The sequence below is a fragment of the Pterocles gutturalis genome, unplaced genomic scaffold (assembly GCF_000699245.1).
Source record: "Pterocles gutturalis isolate BGI_N339 unplaced genomic scaffold, ASM69924v1 scaffold18614, whole genome shotgun sequence".
Classification (NCBI taxonomy): domain Eukaryota; kingdom Metazoa; phylum Chordata; class Aves; order Pterocliformes; family Pteroclidae; genus Pterocles; species Pterocles gutturalis.
In genome coordinates this window covers 2,482-22,835 of record NW_010131103.1, presented here as the reverse complement: position 1 = coordinate 22,835, position 20,354 = coordinate 2,482, and the positions used below count along the sequence as shown (strand labels likewise).

The following is a 20,354-nucleotide window of genomic DNA, read 5'->3' as shown; positions in this document are numbered from 1 at the left end:
CCACAAAGCACATACTTAAATCTATACCAAACCAAGAAAGTACTTTCTGTAGTATTCTCTTGCGTGGTTTTAAACTTCTTAAGAGGTTTACTGAACTGGATCCATAAAAACAAACGAGTTGTTTTAAAAGAAAGAATTACTATAAAGAAAAATCTGAAAAAAGTGGCTCCTGACCTCAATTTTCTTATGCTTAGCCCCCCACTAAAATCCCTTATGTTTTTCTTGAGGTTCTCTTGCACAAGAATATTTCCTTATTGCATTTGGGTATGTTTTCAAAGCTATGTAAGCTGCCCTCTATTCTCAGAGACTTCTGGCTAAAGCTGTGAAAAACTACTTGGAAAAGTACCTCAGAATACCAAGATTACTTGCCTGACTTGAAGGTCTCATTATTTACGTCACATTTCAATGCAGTTAAATGAATCAGTCCTTCTCAAATCACTGTCTTTTTATAATTTCATTCACACTTGCATTTGTAAAGGAGAAGGGCAGGAAAAGACCAAGTCATTCACTCAAATAAGTCATTGACTCAAGTAAGAGACAGGAAATGCCTTTCTGCTTTTGGGGAGGAAAGAAGTGTTCCTGCAAAAGCAGCCTTGGAGGCACCCACTCTGAATGCATAAGCTACCACGTGCTGAACATGACAGAAGTGTAAAGTGATGCTACAAATGCATTTTGGAAGCTCCCAGCACTCTGTAGCCTGATTTTAACCTGTTCTTCCCTGCCTGGGCCTTCTTGTTGGCATCTTTGGCAAGTGCTAATAGGAAAAGCTAACTGCAATGTCGTATGTAGATTATGCTACATGAATCTGAGTCATGGCTCCAACAAATGGCTGCATTATATCTTGAATCCAAGCTTCAATGTAGAGGACCTGCAGGAACCCACTGTTGCTTTCACTGAAGTGGAATGGAGCAAAGGGACTTATTTTAAAACCACCTGAGTCGTTAATGACATATCCCTTTTTTGAAGCGTCTCAGAACTCTTCCTCCATTTTCAGAGGCCATATTTAGCAAATTTTTGTTTACATCTCATTCTCATGTACATTTTGATCAAAAATAGGTCAGAACAATGAGCTATAAAATATGACATATCATCGATTCTTATGAATTTGTTTTCTAGATTCATATACTCCATATAGCCCAGGTTTAGAAAGCTTACATTTGTGAACGAAGGCTCCTGAAAGTCTTATAAGGAAACATACTGATCTTGGACTTAGCTTTTCAGTAACCCGCTTCTCTGTCCCCATATTAGTTCTCTATCATGTGCAGTAAGAAGAGCTTTGCTGCCTTTACTGAAGATGATGGAGAACAGTGCACTCTTGTGGGACAAAATTAAAACCAGCAAGGAACAAAAATTCTACCTTTGCAGAAAATAACCTAACTTCATACAAGCAGTTGAGAAGCTGCAGTAAGAGAGGATGAATACTGTTTCTTTTTAGAGTATGATTCAGGACATGCACTGAATACAGTGGCTTGGTTCTAATTTTTTTTCCCAATTAAAATCTTTTGCTGTGCACTCACATATCATAATTTTAATTCAAATAGTAAAATTAAAGAGAAGCAAAAAATCAATAATAAAAGAACTAGTAATTTTCAATGGATTAAAAATCAATAGTACTTTTCACAAATGCTTTCATTTAGCAGCAAAGCTAACACTTCATGCTCTTCTGACTCGACAAGACAATGCACCACCTCACTTCAAGGAGCCAGGACACACCCTGTCAGGAACTATAAGATGCATTGCAACATGGACAAGTCAGTGTGACCAGACTTTCTGTAATCTCGTTCCTGTGCTACAAAATCTGCTCATTTCAACAGTTTGTTTTCTGCAAACCCAACAATCTATGGCATCTGTATGGCTCAGACAATCAGTAATCAGACAGACAACCCTTTCCTCCTAAATCGATAATTCAAATCCAAAGCAGTGACCAAAATCAATCCAATGACCAAAGGTCATTGCAGTCTGATGGATGCATGGTGACTGGTATGAAATGAGTTTGTGGTTTCACTCAAGGCATAATAGTCAACAGTCCTTTTAAGGGAAAGAAAGAAAACAACTTCACAGTTGATACCATTTTCTGTGCTGACAGATTTTAAAGAGAAACATAGAAGTGAAACTGAATTATCTTTTCACTCCCAAGAGGGCTGTGTTCAAGTGTGGGCTGATAGGTGTCCTTAGAAAAACTGTCTTGCTACCTGCTTTCTTTGGGGAAAAAAAGTAGAACCATGTTCCCTTAACCTTTCATATGCACCAACATCACCTGTAAATATGACCAACTAATTTGAAGACTTCAGAATGTTTTCTTTCAAGTCACAAGTATAAACCCAAAGACATAAAACAGTATGTACAGCAAAAAGCTATCTTTAGTTCAATATATCTGATGCTCATTACCTGCTCCAACTACTTTATCAATGGATATATTAGAAGCATCCAGTTCCTTGGCAAATTCATGCACAGCTTGATTGGGATCCTCATATGTATGTGGATCTACGTAAGTTCTCAGCCCTGGGAGTTTTACTGTGTAAAAACAAATTCAGAGAGAAAATGTTACTTAGACTTAATTAATCCTTCTAAAGAAAGTTCATGAGACAACAGTTTCAAATCAATAGAAGAAAAAGGTATACTGCTTCTTCAAATCAAACTGGTTTTGGTGGGCCTCCAGGAATCCTAACAAAGAGTGAAACCAGAGACACTAATGTCATTATTGCACAGGAGTCTGAAGACCGATTTTAAATACATCTGCACTTGCCATATTTAATTGCTTTTCAAATATTAAAATGCTACCTGTCCCTCCCAGCTTGCTCTATTTAGATGCTGCCTTATATTGTTCCTTTCAAGGTAACAACAAAGAGGTGAGGAACAAAATGTGTGATGCTACAGTCAACCTGAAAAGTTCTTAAGCATATATTAAGGAGAGCACAGTAACTCAAGTTCTTTCTTTCCAAGCCCTCCAACAAAATCCATAAGAAAATAAAATTATATATGAACAAATACACCTCTGCCTCAATCCCTCTGCTAGTACATACAAGGGTGGCATCCAGTTGTTGTTACTGTTAAAGTCTGGTTCTAGTGCTGAGTTACCCTAACGTCCACATTATTATTTTGTCCCCCTCTACAGTTTTCTGGCCAGGGATTGTTCTGCTTGCCCAGGGAAAGCACTAGTTCAAATGACTGAATTATTTTAAGGGCAGTCTCAAGCTCTCCACAATTCTTTCTCCAGCAGGGCACGTTTGGGGAACATATTATCATTCCCAATCTCCCTCTCCAGCAAAGATGCTGAAGGCAAAGCACAGCCTCATTCCCCCCCTGAGGTTCAAGGCTCTGCTTGTACTTTTACCCAGTACCTTCTGTGCTCACCTGTGTAGTCATTTTAGAACACAATGTTGTTTTGTTAACAAGAAGTAAAGTAACTGTTATATCCAGCTTGAAGTTTTCTGCTTCTGATACAAAGCCTGCATTCCTGGACATATATTCTAGCTTTTCCTAACTGTAACAACTGGTCTTTTAAAAGATATTAACTCCTCCTACAAATGCTGCCTTAACCCACTCAGGAATATCCTTTCCCGCTTGGCATTATTATATTGAATCAATCTGTTGACTGCTGAAATAGTTAAGCCTTTTTTGTTGGGGTTACACAGATGGGAAGAAATACCTTTGGACCATTAGTTAGAGCACACCATTGTTTTGTCAAACAATCCCAAGTGTATGTAAAAAAAAAAAAAATCAATTTTATGACAATTTATTGGCCTCAGAATTGACAAAGAAATGATAAAACTGAATTCCCAAGCTAATTGCCTTGAAACAATGCAAACTAAGAGCCGTGCTCTTAACACAAGGGCTGCGTGTGCGCGACATTAAATGCCAACTGTGTTTCCTTCAAGAGCCTGATGATTACAGAATTACTTGCAAGTAAAACAAAAAGTAATTGGCTGTATATTGCTGTTGGTTAAAAATCTTGTAAATGCTCCTTTCTGTCCATGCTGAATGTACATTACAGGCTCCTTCATACCCCCAATAAAAATAACAACAATTAAAAGCTTCTGCACTGTGGGGTTTTTGGCTGCAGATTTTTAATGCTGACCCCAGAGGTTCCCAAGATCAGGTGATGGTGACTGCAAGGAGAATAATCCCTTCACACCAATAATTAAGGGCAGCCTGTATAGTAACTGGGTTCTGTCATGAAAAACAGATAATAAACACATGCACATGTGTTAAGCTGTACTACTTTACAGCTCATTCTGTGCAAACATAATAATTTACATTTTCATTTTAACAGCATGAATTGCCCTAAGGGTAGCAAAAAAATAAAAAGGGCCTAGCCAAAGAAGGAAAGGGGAGAGGATCTGAGGAGGTGAAACATTTTTGCTCCTTTGAAGTAATATTATAGGATTTGTAATAAGGCTGCAGGGAATAGTTCATGGCCGAAACCTTTTTTAAAGTAATTCAGAATAAACTGACTGAAATAAAACAGCTGCTGTATTTAAGATTCTAAATGTTTACAACAGCCATGGAAGTCACTTTATCCTTTTTTAGTTCCTAGGAGCAAATCTTCTTATTCTTTGAGAAAGACTGTAACTTAGTAGAATAAAATTTCAACAACCACACACATACATACATACAAATCCTAACAGAAAAATATCTGCAAAATCAATAAATAATTTTCAAGAATTTCTAACAAAAATACCAGGTCTGTGATCGGCTCTGTTCTTACTACACAGTGAATCAGCATGGCACTACTCAGAAAACAGTACATAAATATCTAAATCCAAATTAAAAGCAATTTAATCCACAGGAATTTAACAGCACTGACATGTTTAAGAATAGTGATTGCAACTTTCCATTGTGTGGGAGTAGGAGAGCAAACTCTGACCTGTTATTTGTCTGTGACACTTTTTTTACTGGCTGCTTTTATTTTATAACCTCATTAAATTTGGATGATGAAGCATTAATTCTATGGGCCACATGTAACTGTACAGATTTTTTTGAGACTAGTTGGTTAGCAGTTGTTGGGCTACATGAAGCAAACCCACTGTTATAGGTTGTGTATCCCCTGACAGTGCAGGGGAAGGAGCCACGTGTTGAGGATATGCATGCTCACGGCTCTCAGGAGATAAGGAGAGGCTCCAAACTTAAAATAATAATAATAATATCAACAGAGAACAGTTACTCCATTGTCGTGGGGATCAGGAAGCAGTTTTAATTTCCAACTACTGCAGGTAAATCCCTCATTAAAATGTTAATTCAATTATGTTTGGTGGGGAGGCATCTGATAATGGTACCAACAGCTCTTTTTGCAGATGGTACAGCGCCACTGTTGTGTGCAAAAACCCCACATACATTAACCTTACAACACGCTAAGCAATAGAAATATATGATTCAACATGGTCTACATCATGTAGGAGGATATTTATCCTGAACTGAAACAGTTTCAAAGACAAACTACTGCTTCTTATTGAAAACATGCTCATTAGACACCAAGAATTCTGTGGGTGAAAAAAAAGGAATTTACAGTCTTGATGTTTTCAAGAAGTGCTATCTTTGTCCTGTAAGGATGAAAAAAATCCAAAATGCAGTGATAAGAAACCAAGAATTCCCTCCCTACTCCTGATCAGGAATGTTAAACTATGTCCTTCCTCTCTCCTCAGCTTCTTCTGCTTCCAAACTAGTTTATCTCTATTTTAAAGAGGGTATGGATGGAGCTTTGACTGTGATCTAAGTCTTCACAATTCACAGCTCCCCTGCTGTGGAAAAGTGCTGCAGGGTTATGCACACTGCAGAGAGCATCAGTGAGGAGCTGAAATACTGCCCCTTCCAGCCACGGGCCATAGCAAGCTACCTCCTCCTGGTAGCCAGGAGATGGTCCTGGGCTCAGAAAAACACCACTTCTTCCCCTGAGCATCTCCTGGATGGAATCATGCTCCATGCTGTCCCTTTCACAGGGCTCAGCAAATCAACTCAGAGTACCCAGGAATGAAGTCCCATTTAGCCTTATTAAAAATAGGCATGCAAACATTAGAAATGGGCTTTGAGTTTGGCTTTTGAACACATTTCAAAAGTAGCCCAGATTCCTCAGGATGAGCAAAATCTCATGTCTTTAACTATGTACAATTTTTGTGATACAAAGACTACATAAGTCAATAGAAAGGCTCTCTTCTTACTCCTGGATGACACCCAAAGAAAGCATAGACATATTCATTCTTGCAAGTGGAGAATCAGGATTTGAACAAAACATGTTTGTAAACAGCTGGATTTAAAAAATCCCACTAATCTGTCAGACACTTATTTAGTAGTTAGTCTTAATATAAGAAACTACTCCAAATCCTACTCCAAATCACTTTTCAGCCTATGCTTAGAATAATTCCGAACTAAATTAGAAGTGGGTCAACTTCATCAAGCAAGCAATTTTCACAATCCCTTCAACAGTCACCGAGATAGGTTTCATTGATTTTATATTTTGCTTTGGGAAAAAAATGTCATTTCTTAGACTTTATACAGCTGATAATGAAGAAGTTGAAGTTACACTCTGCATTTCAGTAATGCACAACAGAATCAATATCATATTGCTAACCACACGCGCTGTTTGAACATAGACAGCAATGTTTTGCTCATTACTAACTTGAACACAGATGAAAGAATTTGAAACAAAGAATAATAGTTTGGGGGAAATCTCCTTACCCACAAGAGAAGAGATAACTCTCTTCCCAATTTCACCTCGGTTTAAGTGAGGTGGGATTTCTTTTTTTTTTTTTTTTTTTTTAATTGAAAAATACCAGTTATCTAGGGGATGAATTCAACAGATCTGGAAGCATTAAAAGGCTTCAGTAACTTACAGTGGCCATTCCCAAAATGTAGTCTTTTATCATCACTGCCATGTTTAGACTTCTTGTATCCACAGAATCTACAAGAAACAGAGAAAAAGAATTAATATGGAGAATTTTATATGTTAACTGCAGGTGGAAACAGAAGAAAATGTTTTCCCTCCACAATTAAATGCCTGTTTGAAAATTTAATGATATTTATATTCGCTGTGCCCTATAGAGGCATGTTATGTTCTCTGGGAATTTGAGGAAATTGGCTAATGAGAGGATTTGTTGATTTTTGACCCCTACAGTTTAATTTTACAATTGCCCAAGAATGTGTTTATAGCATTTTTTTAACAACTGCTGCATGATTGGGGCTGCTAAGGTTAGTGGGCTCATTACTGAGCATGAAGCAGTATTTGGAGCTCCTGGGCAGCAGACAAAGGAGAAGGTGCAAACTGGCCACACTACTGCCCAGTGACACCCCATTGACTGTGCTCATCAAGGCCCCTTGGGGAAAGGGAAGTGGGAGTAAATGTGCAAACCAGACGATAAACTAACCTCCCAATCAGGACATACACCACAACTGTGAGGAGAATAATGGCTACTGCCGCTGAAATGGCAATCATTACGACCTGGCTGTTCTCACTGGAAATGGAGAATGCTGGAAAGTTAACACAAAATTATATAAATAACCTTCTCACACACAAAACATTGATTACATCACAACTGACACTCATACAGGGAACAGACAGATTAAGTCATCACTATATAGCATTTGGTCTCCTGCCAAGCATTTAATCTACTAAGTAATTTTTAAGCAGAAAAATAAATACAAGGAATGGAAACAAAAGACTTCAGTCATCTTTGACCATTTGCCAAAGTTGTTTCTGCTACTGCTGATTTTTATTCTTGCTTATTATAGTACCTGCTCTTATAATATATAAACATATATGTAAATAGAAACATACATGTCATGACATACGTATATTTTGTCATGGTCAGTACGGTGGTTTTCCTTGGCAAGAAAACCCAGCCAGTCAATAATCGTCACCCTTACTCTCACTTCTGTATGATGGAAAGTGCTTGAAAGAGTTAAGTTAAGCTTGACAGTATCCCCATGAAAGCTGTGAAAACCAGGGCACACAGAAGCACATAGAAGGACTATCCATGGTTAATCAATGCCTATAGGAAAAAGATGGGCTACTTTCTGCCTTACATTGGAGGCTTCCCTACAGCCCTTAAGTGTGAAACTTCAGTGTGCTAGACTGCTATGCAATGACAGGATGCCTCTAGGTCTTAGGTATGATGAACCTTCCTCAGCATACACCTATCAAACTTCACCGAGCACAGCAGCATCAGGTGCCTCAGCTCTATGCTTCAAGTCAATTGTCTAAACTGAGCGGAAAGCTAGCCCTCCTGCTCCCCACAAGTGGGACGGTTTGTCTACATGACCGCTTGAGGTCACACCATTCCCCTTGGGAAGAAGCCTCTGCCTATTACAGACCTACAATGTACTCATGTACTTATGATAACTTGGCAATAGGAATCAAGTTCCGTGATTTGACGCCTATCTGTGTAACTTGTACACTCATTACTGAGATGTGCACCACTGTCTCCTGCCACCTTCCACATTTTTGCTCAGATACATTATTATTATTATTGTTGTTTTAACATTACTTGGCAGAGAAAAATCATTACCTTCTAAATTATGAAATTTGTTATCACTGCAACTGTTTTTTTTTTTCTCCTTGCTGGACTTGTCTGTCTTATCTTGAGTTCCAGTTTCATCCAGTATGCCAAAGCTACATGTCATTACAACAGCAATTTGTAACTTTTTTTTTTTTTAAATAAGCTTGTTTGCTTTTCAGAATAAGAGCTGAGGTGGGGGAGGAAGAAGTGGGGATGAAACACATATCTCAAAAACACATGGATGCCAAGTGCAAGACTATTTGGTTTATGCTACTCTTAGCTAAAACTTCGTTGCTTTAGCAGAGCACTTCTTAATTCATGGATTCTCAAACTTTATCACGAGTACATGAATAAGCCTTATGAGAGTGTATCAGAATTAAAGTCCTTAGTTGTGTTATAACTCTGAACAGCAGATATGAGTCTCCTGTAAAAGTCTTGCTTCTAAAAATCAGTCCTTGATTATGCAGCATTAGTCTACACCAGTAACTGGGTACCTAAACAAAGGCTGACTTTTTGATGCATTAAGCTACTTTCAGCTTCTAGCAAGCAAAAGGTCTGATTTACAATATAGTACCAAGTGATGTGAAAGTAACATTTAAAATGATGAGCACTATTAAGAGTCTTTCTGATATAATAAAAGAACTTGTAAAGAATAGAGGTCATCAGTTAAACAATGTTATTATCTAGGCATTAGACAAAAAAAGGAGTGCTGGACCATTAAATAACTTCTCCAAGGCCACTCAGAAATGTAGTGACAGAGAGGAGAAGGGAGCCAAACTGCCCAACTCCCTGACCAGCTGCTCAAGTGAACGACTGTCCCTCCTGGCCTGTGCATATCAGTTTCATCTCAAGGCTATGCGTGAGACTACACTTCACAGCAATGTGCTGAATTACACACTGACCCACAGGAGCAATGGACCAGTATAACATTAATTCTTTTGGAGCAGAAGTTTATAGGCCATAGGATTCAGGCTAAAAATTTGGAACAGCACAAGGCTATGAATCCATTTTTCTATCAAACTTCCTCTCTCAGCAGGTATAGATTCTGGCACTTTGTAGGGAACAGAAGAAAATATCAGTTGTGATATTAATGGTATACTCTTTATAGCATGTTTCAAGTTTAACAATAAAACATAAAGTTATATAGTAACGCTACCCAGAAAGACACATCATAAATAGCTGTGAGTCACATTTACTAAACTAGAAAGGGAGTGAAAGCAGCCATTCAAATCAGTCAGAAACTGGGCAGGATGTCAGTTTAAAGTTTGAACAAATACATACAGTCCGGACTGGTTTCAAATTCAAACTTGCGGCTGTTTGTCCCATATCCAGCTGCAGTTCGGGCTCGAATTTGGAAGACATAGGTTGTATCAGGTTTGAGGCCACTGATGGTAACATTGGTGCCTTTGGCTCTCAGAATAGTATAGCTTGTCTCCTGTTCCTGCTTTTGGGAAGAGAAATTATCAGATTAAAACCACACCCTAAAAAAACAGAAACGAGAGGTGGTTGGTACAAAATTATTACAAATCACCTGGGGAGCACTGACATATTTTTTGAATATTTATAGCCTGGCAAATGCTTGTACAGCCATTCATTTTGCATCAGCTAAAAATCTTTTGATTAGCAAGAAATCTAAACCATTGGCGCTTCTACGGCTTTGTGCTGTAAATAAAATGCTTGATGAGTATACGATATTTCTCAAAATATCATCATTTTGTCCATAGTCTGTAACACAACAAGAAATTAAGATAAAAATGTTATTTCAAAACCATAAAAAAAAAAAATTGCCTTCTGCACTGACCTGGAAGTTGTAACAGGCCAACTTAGACGTTTCTGGGATTTGCAGAGCTATTGCAGGATGCAGTTTTTACTGCCTCACATTTTACAAGACAGCGTCTACCTTCGTAACAGTCAGAAGAGAAACCTCACTCACGCTCTCCTTACCTCAGGTCTGTGAACAGGCGAATATAACTGTTTTTCTACTATGCTATAAACATTATGGGACTGATGCATCCATCCTCATTTAGGCAAAACCCCACTGAACTTGCTCCTGTGAGTCTTGGGCTTTAGTAGCCAGAAAGGAAACGTGTGTTTTGCTAAAGAGCAAGGTGTGTGTCCACTACAGACGATACGCTCACAAGCACACTCTGTTTAACAGTCACATATTTCTTACATAATGACTTTTTATATAAAATAAGAAATGGACCATTTTGTAATTAAGTAAGTTTGGATACACTTTACACTGTGTAAAAAGCTAATTCTGATAAATGTATGTCTCAGTCCCACTGTAAGCACATACTTTAAAAATTCAAGTATGCATTTGGGGCCTGAGGTATTGCTTATTTTACTAAAGCCATCCTCTACTTAAAGAACATTTTTGGCTCTCTAAAAATGGTAGCTGGAACTGCCTCAGAAAAAATCTTGGACAACTGCCACACATGTGGGGGAACTGCGACAATCTCAGTTGTTTAGGTTCACAATTATGAACTTTTTTATTCTAGAAGTGGTGGGGATTTCATACGCTGCCCTCTTACTTTGAACATTCTGAAATACACTACAATCATTGAGTTTTGCCTGGTTGAAAGCAGAATCTAGGTTAACGCATGTCGGATGCAAACAATCTCACCCAATTCTCATTATGTTTTATGGCATTGCATTAGCTCGCAGGGTACTGACATTTTAACTCTGAACAACACTAGAGCAATGATGTGCAAGTACAGAGGTTGGAAAATATTCAACACATTCATTGTCAAAGCCAACTCACCTTCATGTGAAAAATTCAAGTGACTAGAGCTGTTTAAGTGTGTTTGCTCTAGCGTGCTGTGTAGAGTATGAAAGGTGTATTCTAATTTAGTTGACATCAGAAACTCTTCACTTTGGTGCTACGGAAGCCTAACTACCTTGTTCTTGGCAGTCTTTGATATAGAGAGAAACAGAAACACTTACACTACAGTTGAGGAAATTGCCAGAATGTCCACATAATATTCAACATTATGTACATGAGTAATCACGTGAAGGAGGGGGGCGGGAAGCACTGAAGCCTGTGGCTGACAGTTACCATCCAGAATCAAAACCTCAAATAGGGTGAGCTGGACCTAGTCTTCAAAGAATGACTATAAAAATGTTTACCATGGCCCATTTTAATCGCACACTAAGAATAAAAAGGAAATCAACATTGGACCTCTTCATGGTTTCCCAATACTTCTCTGAGAAAGTTTTCTGTTATAAATTCAGGGGATAAAGCTTACAGGAAGACATCCTAAAGTGCTAACAGGTTTGTGTAAAATTATTTATTTTTGAACTAACAAAGGGCTAGTATTGTAATTTGCAGGCTTTTCTTATAATTCAGTTCAATGTAGCAACTATTTTCATTTCAACAACATAATAATCTTGTCTTTAAAACACAAAATCTTTTCTGTATGCTGTGACTGGACATTCATTTTGATCTCACTTCGGGCTGCTTTTATGAAACGCAAACATTTCCTCCTTGCGCTGATACATACGTGCAAGGGAAAATATAGTCATGGCCTTGTCTGTTAATAATCCACAATGGAACTTGGAAAATAAACATTTAAAACAATGGTATGGAGGATGTCATGGTATCTTAGCTTATGGCAAGCTTTTTACACACATATTTTGTAAGTCATTTTTTACGTTACTAGTAATCAAATCAGTGAAACACCACATAAAAGCCCAAGTTTATCTTTCTTGGGAGTGAAGTAAAACTTGGGAGATACAGCAGTACAGCTGCCATAAGCAGAAGGAATATACAAAAAGGAGAGTTAGTCCTTGCCAAGCAGAACTTTAATCAAACACTCTTCATGATGATAAATTTGAACTTGGATGCACAAAGCGTATTCTTCCTGAATACTTCTGCATAGTTTACCAGACACAATTTTTACTGGGAGGCAAATCCCACTACCGTTACTGTCTCATTTGCAAATGACATTTTATAATTTTAAACCATATTTTACAAAGGACATATTTTGGATACATTTAACATTTATAGTGGCAGTACTATTGAGAGGGAACGGTATGTCCTTTTTCAGATAAGCACAGTAAGTTTTTATATTATATGAGGAAGAACATTTTCTCCTTCAGCTGCATGTACACTCGAGAGGCCAAAACCAAACCCCACCACACCTTTGGGAGGAACCCACAGTCCCAACAACACTGCTTCTCCTTATTGCCAGGCGTGAATTGTGCATCGATACAACAGTTCCTACAAACCTCGGGGAGTATATGTGACCTACCTACCCTCAAAGCCAGAATAATAAGAGTTTAAAAGTTACTAAATGCATTTGCATATAATTTAATTTTTCAGCCTCAAAAAGAGCACAAACTAGATCTCATTATTTATTTGTTGGCTTTAACCAGTCTGCTGAGCACACAATTTCAATTATGGCAAAGGTAAATCTACTTTAATACTGAGAGACTGCAGTTAAATTTCACTCATTATTAAGGTGAAGTCTGCTGCAAACAAAGTGTGTGGGATTTAGTTATCATAATTGTAAGCTGCATATTTAAATGAAACAGCTAATAGTCTGTGGTATTTAGGAAATGGATTTTTGCATATCTTTGCATGACAAGATATTCCTTCTGGAGAACATAATTATGTGAACAAAGACAAGGAGGAAACAAAGTATCTGCCTGTGTAAGAAGAAAACCCGACTTCTGTTATACTTGCACTTTGACAGCTGAGACACTTAAAATCCAGCACAGCACTATATGGATGGACTAAACCAGGGTGTCATTTTGTACCATTAACTTAACATAAAAATATTATGCCTTACCATAAAATAAATGCCTAGAAGTTTTCTACAGTATTCCTCTGAAAGAGGATTTTATTTCTTTTAATTTTTTTTAATAAATAGTGAGTGGGGTCTCATAAACAGGCCCTATAGACTTTTACAGAAAATACAATTCTGTTCCAAACACTGAGTCTGAACAACTTTCCATCTCAGTTTATAACGTTATCCATTAAAATTCCATCGGTTCATTACAAAATGTTAAAATACTATCTGAAAGCTGTAGCTTCTAATTTCTCCAGAAACATCACATAAGTCTTTATTATCTCTTGGTTACACCAATTCAATTCCTGGTGAAAAAACCACTGAATTCGTTAATTAATTACCTGTGGAGAAAATAAATATTTTCCACATGCTTTATACCAATAATGCATTAGGAAAACTACAGGATATCATAATTTAGATACAGGATGCATAAAGGATGCTCTATTTTTATTCAAAACCTATTCCAACATCCTGAATATTACTAATGTGCAGATGTTAATAAATATCAGGTATCTTTGAAATTTAAGGACAATTTAACAAAGTAAAAAAAAAAAATCATTTGCATGGACAAGGTATATGACAGAATTGGTCTGACCTGTATTACTCTATTAATGCTGTATTTATTAATTTCTAAGAGATGACAAAAGGTATGGCAAGTAAAAACAAGCAGGAGGGAAAAGCATGACTCAACATAAATAATCTACCAGCAATCGGGTATGACTTGTCAGGGGAAATACCCAGATTGCTAACTGTGCAGGGTCTGTTTCCCAGCAGCTGCCATTTAACAGCTGTGGGTTTCCTGATGAGCACAACCAAGATGATATCTGAAGCAGAAAATCAAGCAGACTGGACCAGTTTGAAAAGAAAACTCTCTTTTTAAAAGAGGAGGGGAGAAGGGCTACTTAGAAATCTCAGGCTGAAAAGTAGCATCTTCCAAAGGTGTTTGGCGAAGAAATGAAGAGTAACAGTCCAGCATGGGCTGCTCTGACCTCAGGTAAGTTTAACATGTACAGCGTAGTAGCTTTCAACCTTTTTCAATTTGCAGACCTAAAAAGGGCAATGGATTAAAGCCTCCTGACAACAGATTTGTTTTTCTTAGTTACCTTTCATAAACCCTGAGGAACAGGCTTCTGACTCCCCAAGGGACCGCAGACCACACATTAAAAGCACTGGCGTCAGAAGGTTGTTTTTTAAAAACCCTTTGTTCTAAATGGTCTGGCTCCTATTGTCAAGCACTTGACTCTTTGGTTTAGGAAAGCTGTCTGGGGCACATGAACTCTTGATCACAGACTTCAAAGGGAAGAAACACATGTGCAAGATCAGCGTCATAAGACTGGTTGTCTTATGAAGCTGTCTTATGACAACCAGTTGCTCCATAAGACTGGGTGTAGTTGGTGGGAATAGCAGCCACATGGTCTATGCATCCAACAGTACTGGGAGGTGACAATTTTCTTGAGTAAAGCAAGCCAATTTCAGTGTAGAACAATGATCAAACCACCGCAAAAAAAATCAAATACATAAATAAAAATTCTTGGTCATTCCACTGAAATGAACTAAATGTACACAAGGGAAAAACTTCTCTCCCTTTGGAGCAACCAAAACCAAAGAGATCACCCTAACACCACAATGCACAACAAGCCTGGGTGTTATATCCTGCACCCCACAGTACTGACGCGGAGCTGCCCACGCAAGGATTTCCGCTTGGGAAGACTGGAGGTGTAGCTGAGAGGGGGCTTCCGCAGCTCAGGAAAACAAAGGTATGGCCAACGGCAGCAAGAGCAGCTAGGCAGGTCTCAAATGAAGCGTGAGTTAACCACGTGGTGAAATAGCATGGCCTGTGCAATACAGGAAGAAGTTCTTGGAACTTTCAGGTGTAGGCTTTTTGTAAGGTAAATAGCTCTTCCAGGCCTTACTAAAAGGCAAGATCTATTTTCTTTCCTTTAAAAATATAGGAAACAAAAGAGCTTAAGTAATTCCTACATCCCTTCAGTGCTCAGGAGGTACAAATAAAGACAATATGGTGTATGAGCTGGTTCTCTTTTACTTCTCAAGCCCAGGATCTAGACTTCATCCTGTCTCCATTGAAATAACAAAAAAAAAAAAAAAAAACCAAACCAAACCAAAACAAAACAAAATGAAAGTCTATAGGCTACTGCTCCATAAGGTGAGACCAAACTGAAATGTTTAGAAAGCTTTCTTTTTCCCTTTTTATCAGTAGTACTATGTATATTCAGATTTTTACTAAGGTCTTTGAAGGTTCAAGTGCTCACCAAGAAAAGGTCACCCAAAATCAGATGACATATTAATTTGGGAGAAATCTTTTCAGAATATGGCCTTCCAATCCCCATTCTTCTGGAGATCACACATGGACTATCAATACCACATTGTCCCACTGGTAAGCTCCATGAGAAAACTTTTTAAAGATAACTGCATATTTGTGGAGTCTTTTTAAAAGCAGTGAATTTTGGCACCACATATTCCACAGTACGTATTAAATATAAGCTTGATTTCTAGATATGAACAGCATTACTAAATGCTAAATTAAATCACTATTTCTGACATTTCTTCAAAGTTTGTCAACTTCAGTATCGAAATATCCTATCAAAAGGTCTCTCTGACCAATATAAAAATGGCTAATACTGCTCTTCACAATCTTCACAACAGTTTATGGTCTTTTCAATTCTACTAGTAAGATTTACTAAAAAACACCATTCTGCTATGAAGATCTATTTTTTTCCTAAATACACATCTGTATATAATGTAGAAATCAACAGATGTAAATATAAGAAAATATCAATATAAAAGACAACCTACTTAATGGCAGATTTTCTTTTATTTGTAGTTATTTATGTAAAATCTATGAAGAATTCAGTTATTCATGAAAAGTGGGAACTTTCATAGTGCAAACCAGTCACTATAAGGATTGCCCATCTCTTTTCCAAATAATTTTTGTGTACAAGATGCTTGCTCCACAGGGAAGCACCAGCTCATGGATGCTGACAAATAAATGTATGAACATGGACAGCATAACAGAACTGAGTGAGTAAACTGTACTCAAGGGGAAAAAAAGTATTACAGCTTGTCTGCATTACCTTCTCTATTTGCTCTGATGTGTTTTGGGGATGAACTTGGTAGACAACACAACTTAACAATTTTGCTTCATATTTTCATTATGTTCTCCATACCAAAAATTGAACAGTTTCAACACTTAGAGTCATTGAGGTGGCCAGTGAGTGAACAGGGGTGTCTCTGAATCCTTAACATAGGCAAGGTGCAGTCATTACAGTATTACCAGAACAAAAACCTCCCCTTCAGTCTTTCTTCCCACCTTTTCATAGTATTTGACCTCGTAGTCCAAGATGATCCCATTCGGATGTTCGGGTTCTTGCCAAGACAGAGACACGCTGTTCCTTGATGTCCTGTCTTTCCTTATGACCGTGATGGGGGACGGAGCTGTAAAGGGGGGGAGGAGGGAATACAGAAAAGCAGACTGAGTTTATCTCTGTTCCAATCCTTGGCAAAGAGTATTGTTTCCATTTAAAAGACTCATGAGCATAACTCTGGACTTGTATCAACATTCAGCAGCTGGATTATAGTCCTGGTACACATGCCTTAAACATACTGGCCTCAAGGAAAATGAACTGAGATTTTCTGTTAGACTGGAGGACTAGTGGCAAGACAGCAGCTGGATTTGATCTGCTACTACAGTGGAAGCAATGAAATACATTCGATATACTAAAAGAGAGAACAAAATAACAGTACTACCTATTTTTTATAATGCTGAAGTATTATCATTACCAGACTCTGCAGAACTCCGATAACATTTCCATATGCAAGTGTAAAACAGTGCTGGGATGCATTATGTACAAGGAGCTCCTGGTATACACGGCTAGTAATAACCATCAGCATACTGCAGAATACAGCCTCTTTTATAACGTTATTTGGTAAGCTCTCCAGATACAAATTGCTCCCATATACACTTCTCCTTTACCACATTTCTTTGAAAATGAAATTTGAAGAGAAAAAAATTAAACTACAAAATGACCTCATTGCTGATCTGTATTAATCAGAGTCAGGCATGACAACTGATTGCAAGCCACAGACTCACCCACCACCCAAAACTTGGAAGTACTATCAACGTTACAGAAAAAAAAAAAATCATAATTACCTAAGATTCTTGAACAAGAGTTCAGCTCTAGACCACCCAGCTCTATGAGTTGTTCCAAGACCAGGCCTAGGTTTCCTGGACTCACTGAAAGCTACGCAATTTTTTAATTATTTTCTCTGCTTCTTTTGGGTTGGCTTCCCACTCCAAATGCTTCTCTTCCATGGTTTTGGCCAAAATTTGTCAGATGATAACTTACAGATCACACATTAAAGGTCACAACTGTAATTTTAAAAAAAGTCTCTTACCAATAAACAGCCTTTTATCTTAACATGTAAACCAAATGTGTGTATAAGTTCAGCATTGTGCTATCCTAATAGAAAGGCTCTAGCCGATCTAAACAATTTAATTTCATCTGAATCCTATGAAGCTTTTACTGTTCATGTAAAACTGGTTTCACTTTACAGGCATTACACATTTGCATGCATTAGTCACTGCCCTTTTTGTTTTGGTTTTCACTCCTGCAAGAGATCTTTCAAAAGCCAAAAAAAAAAAAGTTTTAATTAAAATAAATTTTTCAAAATTCACCCTGTGTTTGATTTTGCTAAACTTCCATCAAAATATACTTTCTACTCATGAGTCATAATCTAATTTTTGACATCCTCCTTTAATTGAGTAGAGCATCTAGAAAGCTACATACACCTGCAGAAGCACATACATACACACACACTTCCACATTTGTTCTGGGTTGAAACATGTCCTCTGAGCAGCATTTTCACGTCACGTGGTTCACAATAGTTTTATGAGAAGATTAAAAAGATGCAAAAATCCTCTTTTCTTTTCTTTTCTTTTCTTTTCTTTTCTTTTCTTTTCTTTTCCATTTTTTTTTTTTACAATAGGAAGAATTTATCCTGAATTTAAATTACTGAAATCAGATTTTGAAGGCTTGTTTTGTCGGGTTTTGGGGTTTTTTTGTTTTCAAGTAGAATGGGAAAGATTTTTTTTTGTCTCTTTCTATTTCAGTTAGACTCACCAGATCCGTGCTTGGGAAAAGAGCTGAAAAGCATTAGGGCAAGGTATACAGGACTGGTTTGTAAAGAACATCCTTCAGTAATTGCACTTGAATTCCACTCAGGCACAAACCAGTGCTAGAGCCAGAATACGAACTGGTTAGCTGGCTGGACTACTCTACTGTAGCCAGCTCTAAGGTAACTCATATATCCATGCTTGCTGCTTTTATGCTCTTGTAAGTCATTTTTATGTGTTCTTTTTAAGTCAATCTATTAATCTTTTTTTGTGTGTGAATAGATTGCCAGGCCCAGTACTCCAGCTGGTAACACCTCCCATTAAGGTAACGTTAATACAGATTTTATGAATAATTAATATATGATTAACAGAAATGTCTTTTTCCCCTAATAAATTATGGTAATTTGTGCTACAATGCATTTTGGGGCAGGCTGAAATAATCTTATATGCTCCAATACAGATGTGCTTTAAAAAAAGCTTTCTTCTAACACAGTATTAATTATTTTGAGCTCATTTACACACATCTCTGCAGATGTTACCAGTAACTTATCTCACAGCAGTTTATTAGAAAAGTGTCTGCTCTGCAGTTATCAATAACATTATAAAACATTCATATACCTTTTCTAATCCCTAGGGTTCTCAAAGCATCTTAGAAATTACACATAAATAGTGTCTGGAAGAGACAGCATCCCACTGCATGGGCAAATGGAGGGGAAACAGATAATCATGGGGGACAAAAAGTTTCAGGCACCCTTAATCCCACGCACAGAACAGATCTGAGTTCTACAAGACAGTGCTGCACACCAGGCTACTCCAACAGCTACTGAACCCCTGAACTAGGGAAATTACATATTCCAAATTTGTTTAAGCCACCATCTTAACTATGGTGATTACAAGTTACCTAGTTTTAAGGCATTAATCTTCAGTGCTTAAAGGAACAGTGCCTTCAGATATTTCAGTGGTCAACTATTAATTTCTAGAAGATAAACCACACTATTTGTGTTCAGAGAGGAAGATAAGTATTTGTAACAATTTTAATTTTTAATCTTGTATAGTGTCTTCTATTCTTGTTAAGCCATCTTTTATATCATCTGAGCATTTTAATTTTGAAGCACACGATGTTAAAAACAAAGACTCAATATCTAGGTATAGATTTCATAATTTTCATGCTGTTCCCATCCCCTCTGTGTGTTCATATTGGATTTCACAAGCCGTAGCTGATTTTGATCCCTCTCTACATTTCTGTTACATGAAGCAGAGACCTGGAGAGCACAGCCCTCACAAGAAGCTCTTCCAGCAGCTCCTCTCGTGGCACTATGTCAGGCTGACAGCTCTTCGAAGCACAGGCACAACTGAATCGTGCTGGTCCAGGGCTGATTTCAGCATCAGGACCCTCCTCCTACAAAAAGGGGAGCAGGGAGGAGCAAGGACAAATCTTGACCTGAGCATCCCCAATAGCCAGCCTTGCGGACCCTTGTGGATGGGGGCAGAGAAAGGAGTCAGAATACTGTGCCTGGAGGGGCTGCCATCCCTCATGGCCCATCACAGCAACCTGGCTTTCCCCAAACCAGACTCTGCTGTAAACCAAGAGACAGAGGTGGCCTGGCTCTTCTGCTGTGCCTGCTGTCACGCACAACTGATGTATCTTTCTCCATTTACTAAATTGTTTCTTTGCCTACATCCAGAATCAATTCCTCTACTAACCCATGGGATTGACTGGTGAACACATGCCAATTATCCTTTGGTTTGACCAAGAGGAGATAAAATTTAAAAACTACCGGAAAAGCACATGGCATAGGCTTTCTTTGCTGGTCTGCAAGAATCTGGACTGTTATCTGGACTGTAATCTACTATGCCTCTTAGATAGGTAGGTTCGAAAAGCATTAGAAGTCCTTGAACCTTAAGAATATTTAAGATATCTAGAATCTCCATTTTTCATTG

The 20,354-nt window shown here is 37.9% G+C and overlaps 1 protein-coding gene across 1 annotated transcript in view; it reads right to left on the bottom strand.

Moving 5' to 3' along the window:
* Positions 1–16,735, bottom strand: part of LOC104460318 (ephrin type-A receptor 3) — a gene marked incomplete at both ends in the record, with an annotated part of 28,188 nt that extends 11,453 nt beyond the window's left edge. The window contains 5 exons of the mRNA XM_010080486.1: positions 2,389–2,514; positions 6,828–6,895; positions 7,359–7,461; positions 9,771–9,933; positions 16,611–16,735. Coding sequence (XP_010078788.1) covers positions 2,389–2,514; positions 6,828–6,895; positions 7,359–7,461; positions 9,771–9,933; positions 16,611–16,735 — 585 coding nt within the window. The remainder of the gene's footprint in view (positions 1–2,388; positions 2,515–6,827; positions 6,896–7,358; positions 7,462–9,770; positions 9,934–16,610) is intronic.
* Between the last annotated feature and the right edge of the window lie 3,619 nt (positions 16,736–20,354).